At 33.5% G+C, this 19457-nt stretch overlaps 1 protein-coding gene across 2 annotated transcripts in view; it reads left to right on the top strand.

The window, feature by feature from the left end:
• Nucleotides 1-19457, top strand: part of LOC128987876 (N-terminal kinase-like protein) — a 116311-nt gene that overhangs the window by 47786 nt on the left and 49068 nt on the right. For both annotated transcript variants that reach the window (XM_054408943.1, XM_054408942.1), the window contains exon 10: nt 8206-8341. In XM_054408943.1, the coding sequence (XP_054264918.1) occupies nt 8206-8341 (136 nt within the window). The remainder of the gene's footprint in view (nt 1-8205; nt 8342-19457) is intronic.

The following is a 19457-nucleotide window of genomic DNA, read 5'->3' as shown; positions in this document are numbered from 1 at the left end:
TAGAAAACATTACTAATACACTAAACTGGGCTCTAGATTTGATGTTGTGGCAAGTTAAATAGAGCAATTAGGCTTTATAACTCTGTAAAAGGTGTGTATCCCTGAATTTATAAATTTCATTCTACTTTTATTCACTGCCAAACATAATTCAGTAGAACCTTGATGAACCAAGAATTACACTAGCCTACATAACTTCATTACCCCAAGTAAAATACCAAGATAAGTTTTAAAAGTTAAAAAGTTATAAGTTTGTTAAAAATGGATTTTAAATTCAACAATTATTGCAGTCCATTATTGTTATGCAGTATGGTCCCAAGTTATTATTTTTGATTTTGAAACATCACAGTTCATTTGAAAAAATTAAAGTTGAAGCAGCCCAAGGTCAACAAGTCATGCGCGTGTGCAACAATAGTTTTTTTACAAGCTTTCTCCAGACCACTGGGGAGGGTCGGGTCTGATGGCTACGTCCAAATTCACCAACATTTTTGGGGTCGTTTCTAATGTCCAAATTCACCAACTTTCTACCTGGAGCAGGTACGATATTTCTCCCGGCGGGCGGGGAAGGAATTCCGAATAGTTTGCCCTCGCCTGCTCCGTCTCGTCTCGGCGAGAGTGTACTGCTTAGCCCTAATAGTACTGTTTAAGCTGTGATTGTTTCAGGCAGCTTTAGGTTAGGTTAGGTTAGGTTAGGTTAGGTTTGGTTAGGTTTGGTTAGGTTAGGTTAGGTTAAATTAGGTTAGGTTAGGTTACAGTACACTCTCGCCGAGACGAGACGGAGCAGGCGATGGCAAACTATTCGGAGGGAATTCCTTCCCCGCCCGCCGGGAGAAATATCGTACCTGCTAAAGGTAGAAAGTTGGTGAATTTGGACATTAGAAACGATCCCAAAAATGTTGGTGAATTTGGACCTGGCCCAATTTTAGGTGATTAGGTTCGAGCAGTGACCACAGAACTTGAAGAATGTTACGATATTTGGATTGTTTCTATTTAAGAATCCCTTTTGTTCGCATCTATGGTGTCTATCTATATGTGTGTCTATGTGTTATTGGAGTCAAGGTCATTCCCCGGACCAACCTCTTCCCCATATCCTGTAGTCCGCGAGAGAAAAGTAGGCCTTAACTTTCAAGCTAATTAACAATCACAAAACGACCATCTACCTCCCAATGCGTATATTTCAGAGCACATATCTGTTGGGTGTTAAGGTGTGGTAATGGAGCAATTAAGTTAAGTGATTTAATTAATTGCCTTTGAAATATAATTTTAAAAATATAAGTTGAGGCATAGATGAAATGTACTCCCTTAGTAGCTTTGTCATCCTTATGGAACAGCTGAAGCCAATTTTATTGTTAGTTCTGTACGTTCAACTGTAGAGGTTGTGTTTTGTTTACAATTTGTTTCTTGTTATTTCAGTCATTTAAAACCTCATTTAACCAAATAAAACGATATAATCATAAACAATAACTGGTCTCCTAGTTATATAACCAAATAGTAAAGCACAAATCATGAAAATAACCCTAAAATAATAGAAACAAAATTTTGTCCACCCCAGCGATCAGTGTGGATGTGTATGAACTAGATACAAAAAACAAGCTTCAAAATTTACAATGGGATGAGGAGTCCTCTTGTGTTGCTTAGTCTATGGTTAAGGTTAACAAAGTTAACATTTTCATAAAAATGTCTAGTGTGTTTGGATTGAAAAATGTAGTTAAATTTAAGGTAAACATACCAAATACCGAACACCTGCCAAATACCGAACGCGCTGGGTTTTGTCTCAAATAATAAGCATATGCTTCATCTGATCAACACCTACTTAAGATTAAAGCATTCGTTGGCTTTTAATCTGTCTGCAGACAAATGGGTTTGTAGATCGTCATTGGCCACTAGATCCAGTAAGCCGTGATTGGTAATGCTGTACACAGTTTTTGCAAATTTCTAAAATCTCTTGTCTGTTTCCTTAGGAAAGTGGTTGAGATTCTTAGGCTTTAAATAACTATACCGGCCAATTTGTAATAAAGTACAGTTGTTAATATGCAAATTTAAATATTTTTCTGTCATTTTAAGCCATAATAAAGACCCAGAAACTATTTTAAAATTAATTTTCTAGCCGTTCGGAATTAGGATGGCGAAATGTACACTAAGCCTAAGTTCCGAACGCATGTTCGGAATTAGGCAGCGGTACTTCCTAATTTCGGATCGTTACGTTTTTCATGATATATTTACTGATTTAGAATTATTATTAATTGCAAATACCTATATAAACCATATTAGTTATAAATAAAATCATATATTTGCCAAATTTTATAAAAGTAGAGTACTTTAAAAGAATATTTTTAGCAGAAAATGGTCTTTTTAGGCCCACTGAAGTAGGCTAGTTTTAAACTACCGAGCGTTGTTACATTTTTTGTAGGATAATTTTAGTTATAAATTAATTGTAAGTTAAATGGCAATAAAATACATAATTATAACAAGTTAAAATTATAAATTTTCCAAAAATTACGAAAATGTATGCTTTGAAACAATTTTATTAGGAGATAAATGGTTTTCATAGGCCTACTGAAGCAGTTCCGAACCGCCGAACCTTACGTTTTTAGTGTTATATATACACATTATGAACTGTAAACAGCTAACAATCGGTAATTATTACCCTTTATAATTATATCTATTTTCAAAATTCGCAAATATTTAATACTTTGGAATGTTATTCTTATCAGAAAGTAGTGTATTAGGCCTACTGAAGCAGTTCCAAACTTCCGAGAATGTTACGTTTTTTTTCTGTTATATTTACAAATTATTAACTTAGGGTAACTGTAAACAGCTAAGTAAAATCGGAAATTATTACAATCATAATAGTTAGCCTATATATTTTCAAAATTCACAAAAACGTAGTAGCTTTCTTACTTATTAAATGTTATTTGGCAAAATAACAAACCAGAGCCAACACACCCTCATCACCCCTTATGACTCAGATTCTTGGGAATGCCAATCCCAAAATACCATCTGAACTGCCATATGATTAGCCCCTCTACATTCCTACATTATATAACCATGACATCATTCTGTCCTTGTTTATATTGAAACTAGCTGTAACCCGCGGGCTTTGCCCCGTTTAACTTCTCAATTTTCAAGATTATCTCGTTCGCATGGCTCAATCACGTCCTGGTGGAAGTTTGTTCGCTACGCTCACTCACCTTTAGGTTGGAGCTCGTTCGCTGCGCTCACTTGCCTTCAGGTTAGCTCGTTCGCTACGCTAACTCGCCTCCAGGTTGAAGTTCGTTCGCTACGCTCACTCACCTTTTGGTTGCAAATTAGCTGTTGTCATAAATGTAAAAGAAATAATAGTGCTGCACCCTGTTGGTAATCCTTGTAACTTTAATGCTATTGAAAATCATAGAACAGAACCAACTTGTTTAATTGAAACAGCTGTTAAGATTCAATAATTCCATTTCTCATAAGGTTAACATGGGAAACTCCAGAGCCACTGGGGCGGAGCCCAAAAGGATTTTTGAGATAAGAATATGCCTATATGTTAATCGGGAATGTGAGCTATCATCATGCCAAATTTCAGCCCAATCCGACCAGTATTTTTCGCGTTCACTTGTCACAAACATACATCCATACATCCATACATCCATCCATCCAAACTTTCTCATTTATAATATTAGTAGGATATGCAAAAAACATACCAGAGGTCAACTCACCCCATCTCCACTTACATGACTCACATTCCAGAGAATGTCTAACCAATACCAGCTGACGTAATGAGATCATCCCCTTCACAACCATGTTTTAACTCAACTCTTGTTATTTTTATTTGTTAAATCTTGTATGAGATATAATTTAAGAACTAAATGAGAATAAAAATTGCTTTCAATACGTTTTTGGGCTTCCTGGGCGCCGGCGGAATTGCCGTTCGGTATTAGGCGGCACAAATTCGGTATTAGGAAATTCGAATTCGGTATTAGGCAGTTTCAAAATTTTTGGTATTGGTTGAAAAAAACACAATTTCTGGTAATAAATATTATTATTATTGACTTCAAACGCTGAAAATTAAATCTGGAAATATAAGCAATCATTTTAATAACAACAAATAAAGCTTACTTTATACCTATAAATATATTTTACAGATTAATTCATAACCTAACCTTAACCGTTCGGTATTTGGTATGTTTACCTTATCATATAACAAAAGAGCCTATGTAGTTTGTAAATAAATGTAATAAATACCCCCGTCGCAGCAAACCTGCACACTTAGCGAATTTCCATTTGCCTGATTGGATTTAAACTAAAATGACTCCTTAAAAATATCACATTTATTCCCTATTTAAACAGAATTAGTTTATTGAGTACTTAGGTTTGCTGCAACAGGGAGGTTAAAAAAGTTTTTTTTTTATGTAGAATATTAAAAGGTACTGTGGTTTAGTAAGAAATTAATGTATTTTCCAACTTTTATCAAAATATGTTCATAAACAAGCAAACTACAACAGTTGACTTATTCTCCATAAAAATAACATGGGAATTTTAAAATTACAATTTTTTTGAATTTTCTCCATAACAATTAGGCGCATAATAATGCTTCAATATACTAAATTATTTGTTTTTTTAAGCTCTACAAAATGGTTTAAAAAGAAATTGTGAAATTTTGTGTCTTTAGGGTCAAAAATGGGGAAAACCTTTTTTTACCCCATAAAACCCCCCATAAACCCCCGTTCCCATAGTCCGATCATGCTGGTTCGGGAACTCATTCAAGTTTATCCCGCCTTACACCTTCAAACCAAATTTTATCAAAATCGGACAAAAATTACTCAAGTTATCGTGCGGATGGACACATATATATATATATATCTATATATATAGATATATAAAAATTTGAACGAATGGTGTTTTTGGCCTCTGGGGACATCAAAATGAAAAAGTAAATCGGTCCCGGGCTTAGGTCTTACCATGAGACCTACGGTAATAGCTACTTCCCTATAGGGAAATTCGCTAAAAACTAGTCCACCCACAACTGAAACAAAAACTTGAGTTCATAAATATAACAAATTTCATACTATTTTATTGCTTAGTTTGCTGCCTTTAGCAGAGTTAAACCTATGGAATGATTACAATTATTTATTGAAAATAACATCAACCAAAAGCGCACCCAAAAAACTACAGCCAATGAATTGTAATAGTTTGTTGATTTTTCATGTGAATCGCTAGATTAATTGGTTTTATTTTTATGAAGTAAATAGTGACAGAAAGTCCAATATTTTTAGCAATCACAAAATTCTCAATTACGACCAAACGGTTCGGAATCGGACTAGGGTTTATTGCAACTTTTTTGTACCTTTTGATCATTAGAATCCACTGGTGATGTTATGGGCGTCAGTAGAAACTCACCCTGTATAAATATATTAAAAAATGTTTGCAAAACTTATGACAGCTAGCATGACCATACTACTGGACCAAATTACACGTGGGTTGTACCAAGAGAAGGGTGTTCGGTCCTGTATGTGCAGGTTTTATTTTGTATCTATATATATAATTCCGTAAGTCAAATTTTTGTAAAGAAATTGTGAGTGACTGGATGACCGTAGAAGGATGGGAGGGGTCTTATTTTAAAGGTCTTGACGTGAATTTTGAGGGAAAACTATACATTTTTCTTATTTTTTTACCATAAATTCACAACAGAATAAAACTTTTCCCATTAAAACAACATGGGGTTTAATTTGTTTACATCTTTTTAAATTAAAACAGCTGTGCCACAGATTTGAAAACAGTGATCAATACACGCATTTGGTTTACTTTTAGCCAGTCAACTATGCTATGTATACTATAATAAAACTGAAATATTGAAGAGTAGTCGGAAAAACGTCTGCATTCTTTGTTTATATTTAAATCATATACTCAAGTTTCATTTTTTCATGCTTTTACGTTATTGTCGTGTTAAAGGAATAAACGACATAGAATAAATATTCTGTATAAATAATCAAAGAGTCGAAATTAAATCTAACTTCTGTTTTGTTTTTATTTTTAAATCATATGTTCAAGTTTATTTTAAATGATGTTGTTTTCTTTATATTTCTACACATTTTAAGGTTAAGGATGTGTAAATATATACAACTAAAATAACCTATAAATGTTATTGGTTCTAAAATGGTGTATTTGCATTCCTTCGTAAGTAAATTTTTTTTAGTGCAGTGAATATACAACGTAGAGTAATCATATTCGATCATACTTTTATAAACTCACCAGGGATTCAAGATGTTTTGGTATGTAGGCTGCTGGATATATATTCTTTTCATTATAAGTACTGTAATTAATATGAACGCCAGGGGAATACCACAAAGGCGGGGAACTGTTCATAGGAATGACAGTGCGCGTAGGAGAGCAAGAGTAGATAATGACGAACTTAATCAAGATATGTTACAACCCCTTTTTAGGAGACCCATGGTAGACGAGAGAAATGTAAAGATCCATGATGCAGGATTACTGGACCAAGAGTGCATTCAATGTAGTGCTCTTCATTTTAGAGAAGAACTAACGAATAATCATTTTATGACATGTTACCATAACGGACTTATTAACCTTCCTCAGTCAAAAACTAATGTAGAACTTAAAAGTTTGTTTGAAGAGAGCCCACAACTGTAAATTCATTCGACAATGCAACAGTGCGATGGCTTTTGCTTATTTTTCAGCCAGTAAGAAAGATATTCCAGGAAAAGGACCATACTGTTTCAAAATTCAAGGACAGATTTATCGTTCAATCTCAGATTTGCTGCCTCAACATGATGAAGACCCCGTGAATGGCCAATTGTACATTATTGACACATCAACAGCAACAGAAATTCATCAAAGGCGTCGAGAAAATAGTGACTTAAAACCTGAAATATTGTCAAAACTAGCTGAAATTCTATTAGAAAATCCATTTGCACAAATTTACAAAAGAGCTTCGGAAAAAATGGTTGTACAAGGTGACAGTGAATTAGAACTTAGGTTTGTAGACAGGATAAATATGGATCGTCGTAGGTATAATAAGCCTACTGCAGATGAAATTGCAGGTGTCTTCAATTCATCTGAAGGCGAACCTCCAATGAATTTTTAAAATTCCAAACATGGAAGCTTTTATTTATCCTCATTAACCACAAGACCAAAGCTACCTTAGTAAACCAGTATTTATTCACAAACAATTATATGTTTGCTGACTTTTCATGTTAAACCACTGGAGTGATTCAAATTATTTATTGAAAATGACATCAACAAAAGCAAACAAAGAAGAACAACAAACTGGTTTTTACACAAAAGATATGGTGTAGGGATGCCTATTCTGACACATAGATGATGTTATTCGGAGTTTGTTTGAATACCGGTATTGCAAAAAGTTGTTTTACATTTGAGCTTTTTAGGGACTTATGTCCCTACAAGCCACTAGTTTTGAGTATATTTATGTTAATTGGGTCAAAAATTGAAATTTTACTGTTCTTATGGGGTTTTAACATGGGGCTAATTCTATATATCAATAGACAAGCATGTTTATCAAAAACAATTTTTCTCAGCTCCTGTGCATTGCAGGGAAAATCTACGCATTCTGTTAGAAAGATATTTGCCTGAAAGATGTGCAGAATCCCCTGCAGAATAAAAAAAATAAGATGGGCCTTGTGGGTTGCCATTTTGGTGACAAAATAACAACAAAATATAAACAGAAAATCAATACAAATGGAAGAAATTCCAATCACATGTTTTATTTACAGCAAGGGGTGACACGGAGCGAGCTCTAGTTCTTATTCTAATTGTAGAGGTAAAATTAACATTGCAACACATAGTGTTCAAGGGGAATAAACAAAATTTAATTTATGAAGTATTTTGAATTATTGAGGTTCTACACTTAGAAATCGTTTCAATAATTTATAATTTTGTTATAATATTACATGTACGACACACAACATGTATCGCACAAAAATTAAAAACTAATCTAATTAAAATTAGAATTTTAATGAAATCTTAATGTGTGTATGTTGTATACATGTGAATAAATTATTGTATTTATTTTTTATATACAGTAATTATTTTATCATCAGGTTTTAACTCACAACAACTTACTCACATGTTTAAAAACACAAGAAATTAAATCTTTAACAGTTCTCCTGAGATGTGCAGGACATTTTGCAATAGAACTTTTTATATATCTATTGGCATAATATATTTTAATTGAACTTTAAATTTTAGGGAGGAATTAGAACAAACACCACAGTATGCTTAGGGAAGATAGCTCAACACTTACATCCACAGATTCGGCAGAAGGTTCTTATATCTGCGTTTATAAGAGCCATGAGAGATCCGTTCCCTCCTGCTAGAAGTGCTGGTAAGAACTGAGACTTAATTTATTTCTTAATTATTCAGTTGTAACTTAATTATTTAGTTGTACAAACTTCATTAGATAAGATCCTATACTCTTATATGTGCAATGTTTGCTTGTATGTATGCTTGCTTGCTTTCACAAAGATCTCAAAAACGGCTTTGACGATTTCCTTCAAATGTTGTAAATAATTGATTTATGTCCTAAAAACTTGTTTCATCCAGTTAAAACTGCCAACAAAGATCTAATTATGCAAAAAAAAAAAAAAAAAAAAAAAAAATTGAAATGTAATACAATGAGCCTTATGGGTTACTACTACTTTGGCAACAAAATAAGAACAAAAGTTGTAAACATCAACAAAAGAATAGTTAGTACTCCCTAGTCGAGTTACTTGTGTTTTCTCTTAATCTCAAACAGTAATACATAGTTAAATTTGAAAACAATCGCATGGAGGAAGGCGGTTTTTTTTTGTCCTTGGACGCTAGGCACGAGCCCGGGATTGTTTTTCATATTACTTCAGGCTAGACCTAGGGGTTGCGGCATTATCACTTAGATAAAACCATTGGTGACTTGGCGGGATTTGAACCTGGGACCTCAGGGACTGAAGTCACCAGCTCGCTCCCCCGTGGAGCATGGAGAAAGGCGGTAGTCTACGTCAAGTTTAAAACAAAATAAATAAATATAACAGCCGATAATAAACAAACCTTAAACCAAAGAGGTTTTAGTTTATGACTGGAGGACAGTAAGATAGAGGACATTAGACTTACACAATGTAAATTATTGATAACTGAGATAGAATTTGTAACTAGTAATAATCAACAAAGATAAATACCCCCGCCACAGCAAACCTACAGACTAAGCAAATTTCAACTTGTCTGATTACATTTTTACTAAAATATTTCCATAAATATGACATTTTTTTCCAATTTAAATAACATTAGATATAACGAGTGCTTAGGGTTGCTGCTACAGGGAAGGTAAAAAGTGTTTTTGACCATATGTAAATAGTATTGGATGAAATAAATAAACTTGCCAAATTTAATCAACATATATCCATAAACAAGTAAACTACAACAGTTTTAATTTTCTCCATAAAAATAACAATGGCATTTTAAATTACACTTTTTTCCATTTTCTCCGTAACCCTTAGGCATACAACAGCGCTTCATTATACTAAATTATTTCTTTTTTAAGCTCTTTTTACAAAATGGTTTAGAAAGAAATTGTCAAATTTATTGTTTTTAGGGTCAAAAATGGAAAAAACCCCATTTTTACCCAATAAAACCCCCGTTCCCATGGTGTTGGATCATGCTGGTTTGCAAACTCGTTCAAACAAATGTAGGTCAACACATTTATACAGAATTTCATCAAAATCGGATAATTTTTGCTCGAATTTTAGAAACATATTTAGAATATTTGTCTTTTTATATATGTTTTTTTATTGTAGTCTAAATTAGGGGCTATGGTCCCTACAGGCCACTAGTATATATATATATATATTTTTTTTTAAATTTATGTGTTCACGTAATAGGGCTGCTGATATATTCAATATTTAAGTAAATAAGTACAACTGAGCACGAAGAAGTGACATGTTTCGGACATTAGTCCATTTTCAAACTTCAAAATACATTAAACACTTAACTGTTATTTATATTGTTTCCAACAATGTTTTTTCGTTTTGAGGTCCCCAGAGGCCAAAAACACCATCCATTCAAATTCATATATATATATATATGTTTTTGGCCTCTGGGGACCTCAAAACGAAAAAATAAATCGGTCCCGGGTCCAGGTCTTAGCATGAGACCTACGGTAATAGCAATAGAATAAGAATAAGAATATTTATTTTCTCCCAGTAATACAAGTATTACAATAATTAAAATTACAATGCACAAACGCTATAAAAAGAAATTGATATAAAATTCTATTAAAACTAAATGTCCCACGTGTCAGACTGACTAAGAAGAAAAAAAAAACACTGGCTTATTCACAACAATATTAACATAATAAAGAAACCTAAGAATTATACCTAGATGATTTTAATTTCATTCTATTTTTTGTGCAATTTATTGGGAGAGAATGTAGGGCCCCCGAGACAAAGCCTGTTTGGGGGTTCCTTCATTATAAAATAACCAAAAAAATAAATAAAAGACAGCGATCAGACAAAATAATCAGGATTGTAAATTAAAAAAATGAGATCTCTATACATGATAAGGTGCCATAATATAAACGTAATACTATAAATGATAGAACATAATAACGTAACTGAAAAAACTAAGGTTTGAAAAAATCAAACCGCGCACCGCACTCTGCCACCAGGCGGCTCGGACACAAGTGCCTTCATAGCCCATAGCATGCAATGCTTAGTCCCTGAGTGGCAGAGCTTGCCAAAGTGCGCCCTTATCTCTGTATCTATCTTAAGCTTATCTACATTGAACCTATTTTATAATTAAAAATAAATAGTCAATTTCCTCTAAACTTAACAACCATTTTTTCAATTTAGCGGCAAAAAGGTTGCCTCTATTTACATTCTTTATGTTATTAGGCAGAAGATTAAACATTTTTGGTGCTAAAAAACTGTATGATTTGGTAAAAAATGTATTGTTTGGTCGTGGTAGTAAAAACTTTTCCGCATTCCTAAGTTTATTTCGATAGGTATTGTCATTGGGAATCATATTTCCACTTTTACTGTAAAACATCTTTAAAACTTTATAAACAAAAAGATATTTTAATGGAAGAATTTTTTTTTTGATAAATAGTGGAAGAGATGATTCAAATTTGCCTTTACGTGAAATTAATCTTACTAAATGTTTTTGCTGAATGATGATTGGATTTAAGTGAGTGTGATACGCATTCCCCCAAAAGATTATCCCATATTCAATTCTGCTCTGAACCAAAGAAAAATACAGAGTACGTAACACTTGTTCACTGGTCATATCCTTAAGAAAATAAAAATACCTCAAAATACTATTGATTTTATTTTTCAATTTAGATATGTGTACTTTCCAGTTAACTTCACTATCCAAAAGGATCCCCAGATATTTTATGTTGCTTGTTTGTCTGACAATCTCACATTTATCAGTACACACATTTTGCTTACTGATACAATCAGCAGAATGATAAATGATTTCGTTTGAAAAAACAATTTCTTTCCTGAGATTGAAATTTATGAATTTTGTTTTTTCAGCACTGAGCAGCATGTGGTTGGTGGAGAACCACCACTGCAGTGCCCTGAGATCTTTGGTCATTGCCAATTCTATTGCATTCCAATTGTGTCCTGTGTAGCAAAGAGCTGTGTCGTCCGCGAAAGATGTTAATCTGCCATGAAATTGAGCATTACATAAATCATTTATGTAAATTATGAACAAAATTGCCCCAAGGACTGAACCTTGGGGAACACCACTTCTCACTACTCCCATTTCACTCATAACTGAATTAATTTTTACACATTGTTGCCGATCCATTAAGTAGCTTCTGAACCAATTTTGAGCAATACCCCTTATCCCACATTTGTACAATTTATTTAATAAAATTTCATGATCAACCGTATCAAAAGCTTTCTTGATATCTAAAAATAAACCACTCACACATTCACCCTTATTCAGTCCATCATAAATATTTTGTAGAAAATTTAAAAGAGCATGTTCTGTATTTAGATTTGATCTTAAGCCAAATTGATGAATACTAAAAAAATTAGTATAACTGGGAAAGTGTAAAAGCTTTTTCTTCATTAGCTTCTCAAAAATCTTAGAGAAACATGACAACAAAGATATTGGACGATAATTATTACACTGCAATTTTGATCCACTTTTGAAAATAGGTATCACGACTGCAGTCTTCAGTTTGGTGGGAAAAACACCACCTTGGAAACTGAAATTAATTAAAAATAAAAGAACATCCAAAATCTGTTCTGAAACCTCTTTTATTAAATTTGCACTGACACCATCTATTCCTGGACTTTTGTTGTTTTTCAAGCTATTAATTACAGACACAAGTTCATCACGTCTTACTTCATCTATAAAAAAAGATTTAACTTCACTTTTTCAAGGAAAAATTTTATTATACTCCAGTGAGAGGAAATAATCAGGTACAGAATTATTTAATTTCAGATTTTCAACCAAACCTATAAAAAAATCATTAAATTCATTCGATACAACTTTTGGGTCCTCAACAGTAATACTACCTATTTCTAATTGTAATTTATTTTCTTGGCTCTTTGATTGACCCGTTAGCTCATTTAAAACCCTCCAAGTTGCTTTTGAATTACCCTGACAATTTTGAAATCTTTGCTTATAGTAATTGTCTTTCAGGGCCTTTATTTCCTTTTGTAAATTATTTCTATACATTTTGTAATAGTTCCTCAACCTCTCATTATTTGGATGCTTTCGGACTTGGCTAAAAATATTATTTCTTCTCTTGATTTTTAAACAAATGTACTGACTCATCCAAGGTTTTAGAAACTTTAATTTATTATTTCCGTTACTATTTACTACTACTTTGCATTCAGATTTATAATTAAGAAAAATATTTGAAAATGAGTCAAAAGCTGACGACACATCAGTTTGACTGTATACATTAGCCCAGTCCTCTCTACCCAGACACTGTCTGAGCAGACCAAAGTCCGTGCGGTATCTCGTGGTGGACGGAGAGGACACGGCTAGTCCACCTCCCCCCCTCCCACCACTCACCACCTGCACGTCCACTCGGCACATGGCATGGTCTGTGTGGCCGGCATGAATAACCGACGCATACACAGATATCATGTTTTTACTTGATACCCGCACATAGCACACATAGCGGTGGACAATACAAGTTGCAGAAATATCCGTAACTCTTGTCGGCTCCCTTATAAGACACTCCAAACCATTAACAGCCATTAATGAGATATAACTGTCAATGGAGAAAGTTGTATTCTCTTCAATTATATTAATATTTAAATCTCCGACCCAAAATAAATTTTTACTTTTTTGTAAAACCTTATGCTTATTGAATATTTGTTTAAATTCATTTACAAAAGTATCTATTGTTTCATTTAATAATCTGTATATTGCAATTAAATGAAAAGTCATATCTGAAAAGTTAAAGGATAAAAATACTACATCAGCTGAGCTGCATTCCAAATCAATATAGTTTACATTAAACATTAACTTTTTAGTTTACTGCAACTCCACCTGATCTATATTCATCATTGCATTTTATAAACAAATCATAGTTTGGAATTTTATAAAGGTCTATTTCATCAGAGTAAATCCAAATTTCAGTTAATATTATCAGATCTGGCATTAAATTATTAACAGTTAGGTCAGTCAAAAATAAATCAAAATTTCTCCTTAAACTTCTAATGTTTTGATGTAATATTGAAAACATTTCAGTCATCTGTTACATCTATACTATTATAAAAAAGAGGTGGTTGCTGTATGTGTGTATGTGTGTATGGGAAAAGTAAACTCGAAAAATACTGGTCGGATTGGGCTGAAATTTGGCATGATGATAGCTCACATTCCCGATTAACATATAGGCATATTCTTATTTCAAAAATCCTTTCGGGCTCCGCCCCAGTGGCTCTGGAGTTTCCCATGTTAACCTTATGAGAAATGGAATTATTGAATCTTAACAGCTGTTTCAATTAAACAAGTTGGTTCTGTTCTATGATGTTCAATAGCATTAAAGTTACAAGGATTACCAACAGGGTGCAGCACTATTATTTCTTTTACATTTATGACAACAGCTAATTTGCAACCATAAGGTGAGTGAGCGTAGCGAACGAACTTCAACCTGGAGGCGAGTTAGCGTAGCGAACGAGCTAACCTGAAGGCAAGTGAGCGCAGCGAACGAGCTCCAACCTAAAGGTGAGTGAGCGTAGCGAACGAGCTCCAACCTAAAGGGGAGTGAGCGTAGCGAACGAGCTCCAACCAGGACGTGATTGAGCCATGCGAACGAGATAATCTTGAAAATTAAGAAGTTAAACGGGGCAAAGCCCGCGGGTTACAGCTAGTTTTAATATAAAGAAAACATATTTAAATAAAAAAAAAACGTAGTTACGTCTAGTTATTTATTCTATCTGCTGTATATTATTTTGTTTCATATTATAACACATATAAAACTACAAACTTTCAGGAATAAAACTAATTAGAAAAATTATTTCCGTGACAAATTCAAATTTTATAGAAGTTGCAATTATTTATCACATATAAAAAAAAAAAAATTCATTTTACTATCAGAAACAAAATCCAGTTCGACTTACAGCTTATCCAAGTCAGTCTGACACCTAAAGTGAATCACAGCCGCCGACTCTTCTTTTCGCAGGAAGATCTTGCCTCCCCTCACCCACAGGTACTTGTAGTGTTTGTCCCGCTTGACCTGCCTCGCCGCCGCGAACAGCCTCCATCTGGCAGGTGACAGCGCCTCATTTATGTAGACTGGCTGGTCCATCGCAAGGTTTAGGTGTCTCGTAGATAGTGTGTTCTTTATCCGCCGTTTACGAAGCATTTCTTCTTAGTCAGATCGCCTGATGAACTTGACAATAATTCCGGGTGGTTTATTGTTAGGCCCCAAGTCCTTTCCCAAACGATGGCATGCATCGATCATTGTATCTGCGATATTTAGATCTAGAGCCTTTCCCACCTCCTTAACAACTCCAAGGACATCTTCACCTTTCTGATAAGGGATTCCATGGATTTCAAGTGTGTTCGCCCGCGAATACTGTTCCATGTCTTCGACTTTTTGCTCTAATTCTAGTACTTTTTTATTCAAACTTTTGTTTTCCTGAATAAGTTCATTAATTAACGTTAAGCTGTTTTCAATCGTTGTCCTTTGTTCCATATTAATTTTGATATTATCCTCCAATTTTTCATTTAGCGCCTCATATGATTTATTAAAATTTACCTCTTGAGTTTTCTGGTTGTCAGCTATCTCAGTAATTTTTGTCATTAGATCATGTAAGGTGAGCTTACCCTCTTCAGCCTCAGCTTCAAATCTCATGCTCTTCCGGCGTGTTTCTCCGCAGGGTTGACACCTCCAGGGAATGCCATCAGCGGTGATGCACTCGACGTCGGCCTTGGCCATTTTCATGCAAGCGGCGTGAAACTCGCGTTTGCAGTCACTGCAGCACACCTTTAACTGTTTCGATGTTATCGTTTTTACACAAAAACCACAGCTTGACATCTTAAAGTCAAAAAATAGCTGAAATATCAATAAAAAATAGAAAAAGCGAAATTAAAATCCCGCAAAATGTCTAGGAAACTCACTACTACTGGCACGCGTTTAAACGCGAATATTAGAATCGTTATCAAGATCGGAGCACTGTCACAGAACGATGCGTCTTATCTGAGCGCTGACTCATAGCTTATTCCCTATATGAGAATTTCGCTAAAAATGTGTTTTATTTTCATTTATAACAAGACCATTTGCACAAAACTATTGCTAAGCCTCAGTTCACGTTCTTTCAGAAATGTGAGAAAGATCATTTGTGTTTTATTTATTTATTTACAGAATGTCATTACATCATAAAATGACAGGACATTTGTCAATCAATGCGATATAATACTTAAAGCTAAATAGTAAAAAATCAAAAGGAAATAATTATAACACTTAACAATCCCAATTTCCACTTAAAAATTCATTTAAAGAATAAAATGTTTTAGTCAATAACCAGTCTTTACATTTTTGTTTCAACTTTTTTGGATTTGCGATGTTTTTTAAATGATCAGGATTCAAGTTATACAATTTTGGACCAATATATTAAGGTGATGCTTCAAATAGCGATAATCTATGGCTAGTGGGCTTAGTTAGGTTCTTATGTGTAGTGTTATAACTATGGTTTGTGTGACCCTCCCTGAAAATGGACAAACTGTTGATTACCCAAAATAATGCTTCTAAAATATACAGGTCATAAAATGTCAAAATGCTAAAAGCCTGAAAGATGACTTTGTATGGACTTCTTCGGGGTACTTTAGCTATGATTTTAAGTGCTTTCTTTTGAAGCCTAAAAATCTTCTTACCATGGCAAGAATTTCCCCAGACAATCATTCCGTATGACATTAAAGATGAAAAATATGAATGATAAACTGTTAATTGAGTTTTAGTAGATTTGTAACTTGAGAAATTGTTTTGAGAGAAAAAATTGCTGAAGAAAGTTTTTTCCGTAGTTTGTCAATGTGAGGAAGCCAGTCAAGATTTTTGTTTATATGAATACCCCAAAAAATGAATATTAACACCTACACTAAGAAAAGATGTATCATCAGCAAACATAGTTGTTGAGGAAAGTGATACATTAGCTGGTAGTCATTTATTGATAAAAGAAACAATAATAAGCCCAAAATCGAGCCCTGAGGCACACCTGTTTTCACTTCCACGCAGGTTGATCGCTCACCCTCTGCATCGACAAACTGTGTCCTTTCACACAAATAGGATTGAAAAAATTTCAAAGTCAAACTTTGAACACCGTAATAAGTTTACTTAATAGAATATAATCTTATATATTAAAACGTGACAGGGTTTTTTTATTTCACGATTCTAAATCAACCACTTGACGGATTTTCTTGATTTTTGTGTTGAAAGAAAGATAATTTTGAGAACTAGGGAATGTCGAAGCCATAATTTTAGTTTAGGGTTCCAGTATTTTAGAAATTAAGTTTACAATTTTAAAAAGTCTAGCAGCCGACCCTAACATTCTACACACTAGCTTTTGGTATAAAACCATTTGCTCGACGTGAAAAGCTCAACAGCTGTAAACATTAAGCAAGTGTGACACAAATTCAGCATTTGGATAATAATGACATGCAATAGGTTGACTTATTTATACTATGTGTAATGCTATACTCATTGATACGTTAATTTATTAGGAAAGAGGATGACAAACTGTTTAAATATACATGGTAAAATGCTAGATATTCTAATTTATTTTTTAAAGCAATCTCTAAAATTTTATGTTTGTTTTAGTGCAATATAATTTGTTCTAACAGCTGGTTGAATATAAAAATATTCTTTAGAACTATCAGGTTAGTTTATTATTCTGTGATTTTGCCATTGATTATAGGAAATAAGTAAGATTCTATAACCACTGATGTATACAAAGTGTTTTCAAAGGAAAGCTTATGCAAATTATTTGTCTGTTCGACTGTTTGAGGGAAAAAATAGAAAAAAAACATTGTTTACATGTTTTAATTCATCTTTGCAGCTTTTTGTTTTCAGTAAATGTTTAACCACTTGAACTTTGCTTGGATTAGAAATGGACATATTGATATAACTTCAGTTTTTAGTTGAACACTCAATTCCCATACGTAGGACGGGCCAACAGCCAGGGTGTCTACCAACCGGGAAATCCGGGAAAACCGGGAATTGTACTTAAATTTTTACTGGCCATGAAATGTACAGGAATTGTCCTTAAATGCCAGACAATGTCCTTAAATTTTTAATGGGCCATAATTTTATTGATCGCTAGTTGGTTAGGAGCACATAAAATGTTTATCAGATGTTTGTTTACATTTTCATAATTTATTACTAGAGTAATTATGCAATAAAAATCCCATTAACAATCTCAAACCCATTAATATTTTATCACACGACAATCAAGTGTCAAGTCAAGTACTTCCAAGAACTGTTGACTCAGCAGCTAGCTCATAAAAGTTGTATCACTTTTATTCCTTTACAACTTCTTTTTTTATTACTAGGGTAATTATTATTAGATCCCAAACCTATTTCATCGTGAAAATAATAGCTTTATAATGGCTGTTAAATTTCACTTCTTGTACTTTCGGCTTGAAGATTCAATTTGCCGAGGCCAGTGCCTAGTGCCATAAAACTGTTTATGGTTTCATATTAAACATGTAAATAATCTACAGTCTTATTTTGTAAGTCAACCCCTTTTTTATGGACATTTTATCTTTCAATTGACAACCACAAGCATTGTTGTTTGCATTAATGTTTTATCACTATGTAGGCCTGCTTTGTTTCAAATTATGTCATTGCATTTTCTGTATCTTTGTCTTATATTGTTGGCTATTCAGGTTTCAATGTTTTTTGTTTCCCATATATTTATTTATTGAGTTGTATGCTTTAAGCAATCAAAATCTTATGTGAACTAGAATGATGATAGTAACTTTGCTGCTATTATAACCTCATTGTTTGTTACTCAGTTTATATAGGCCCTCCTAAATAATTAGGTCTAGGCCTGGGTATTTTGATTCTTGAAAGAGCTGTAAAATATATTAAGAAAATGTAATTGAGCCTATAAGATAAACAACTAATGATTGCTATGTGTGGACATTAACTTTACAAATGAAAATACAATAATCTTACTCTGTGCTTATTGCTTATTAATAGCCGCTTACCATACCTTGATTTTGTACTAAGAATTGAGTAACAATATGCATTAAAGATTTTTTTTCAAAAGTAGTCGAGAACCTAACGTTGTGCCAGGGCGAATCATGCCAAATTAATCCGCCTGGATCGGATAAGCTATGTTATGAAGTTTACGTGACGGATGGAGATATTTGTCGCTATCGCAGGAGACAATGATTGCGTTTATCTGTTACACTATAAAAGCTTTACCTAAAGTATAGGTAGGCCTATGTTTGTTTACTTTCAATAAATTTCTATTTTGTAATTTTTAACTCTTATCTATTATTACTTTTCTCTCTGGTACAACTACAGTGAATAACAAGATTAATACAGTTTGACAAATCAGGAAACTTATTCGGTAGGCCTAATGACACCGACAAAGGTTACGGCAAAGTGTCCTTAAATGTACGGGAATTGTCCATGAATTTTTTATCCAGAATGTAGTAGACACCCTGAACAGCTCGTGATAAATTAAATCAAAAGTCTTGCTCAGATCACACAAGTGATCTGAGCAATGCACTTGTCCTCAAATGCCTTTCACTCTGGACAACATTGAGTCTATAGCATCTAAAATTGAAAATTTTTTTCCGAAAACCAAACTGAGTTTCACTTATAATTTGATTATTTGCTACAAAGGAACACATTTGATCATAAACAACACATTCAATAATCTTTCCAAACAAAAATACTAAAGATACGGGACGGTAATTACTCACATCTGATTTCTTCCCCTTTTTGAAGACTGGGACAACCCTCGAACATTTTGGAGATTTTGTATAAAACC

This window comes from Macrosteles quadrilineatus, unplaced genomic scaffold (genome assembly GCF_028750875.1).
Source record: "Macrosteles quadrilineatus isolate MER2022 unplaced genomic scaffold, UCM_ALF_1.0 Scaffold_2__2_contigs__length_208266976, whole genome shotgun sequence".
Lineage (NCBI taxonomy): Eukaryota > Metazoa > Arthropoda > Insecta > Hemiptera > Cicadellidae > Macrosteles > Macrosteles quadrilineatus.
This window is presented reverse-complemented; position numbering and strand designations above follow the sequence as displayed.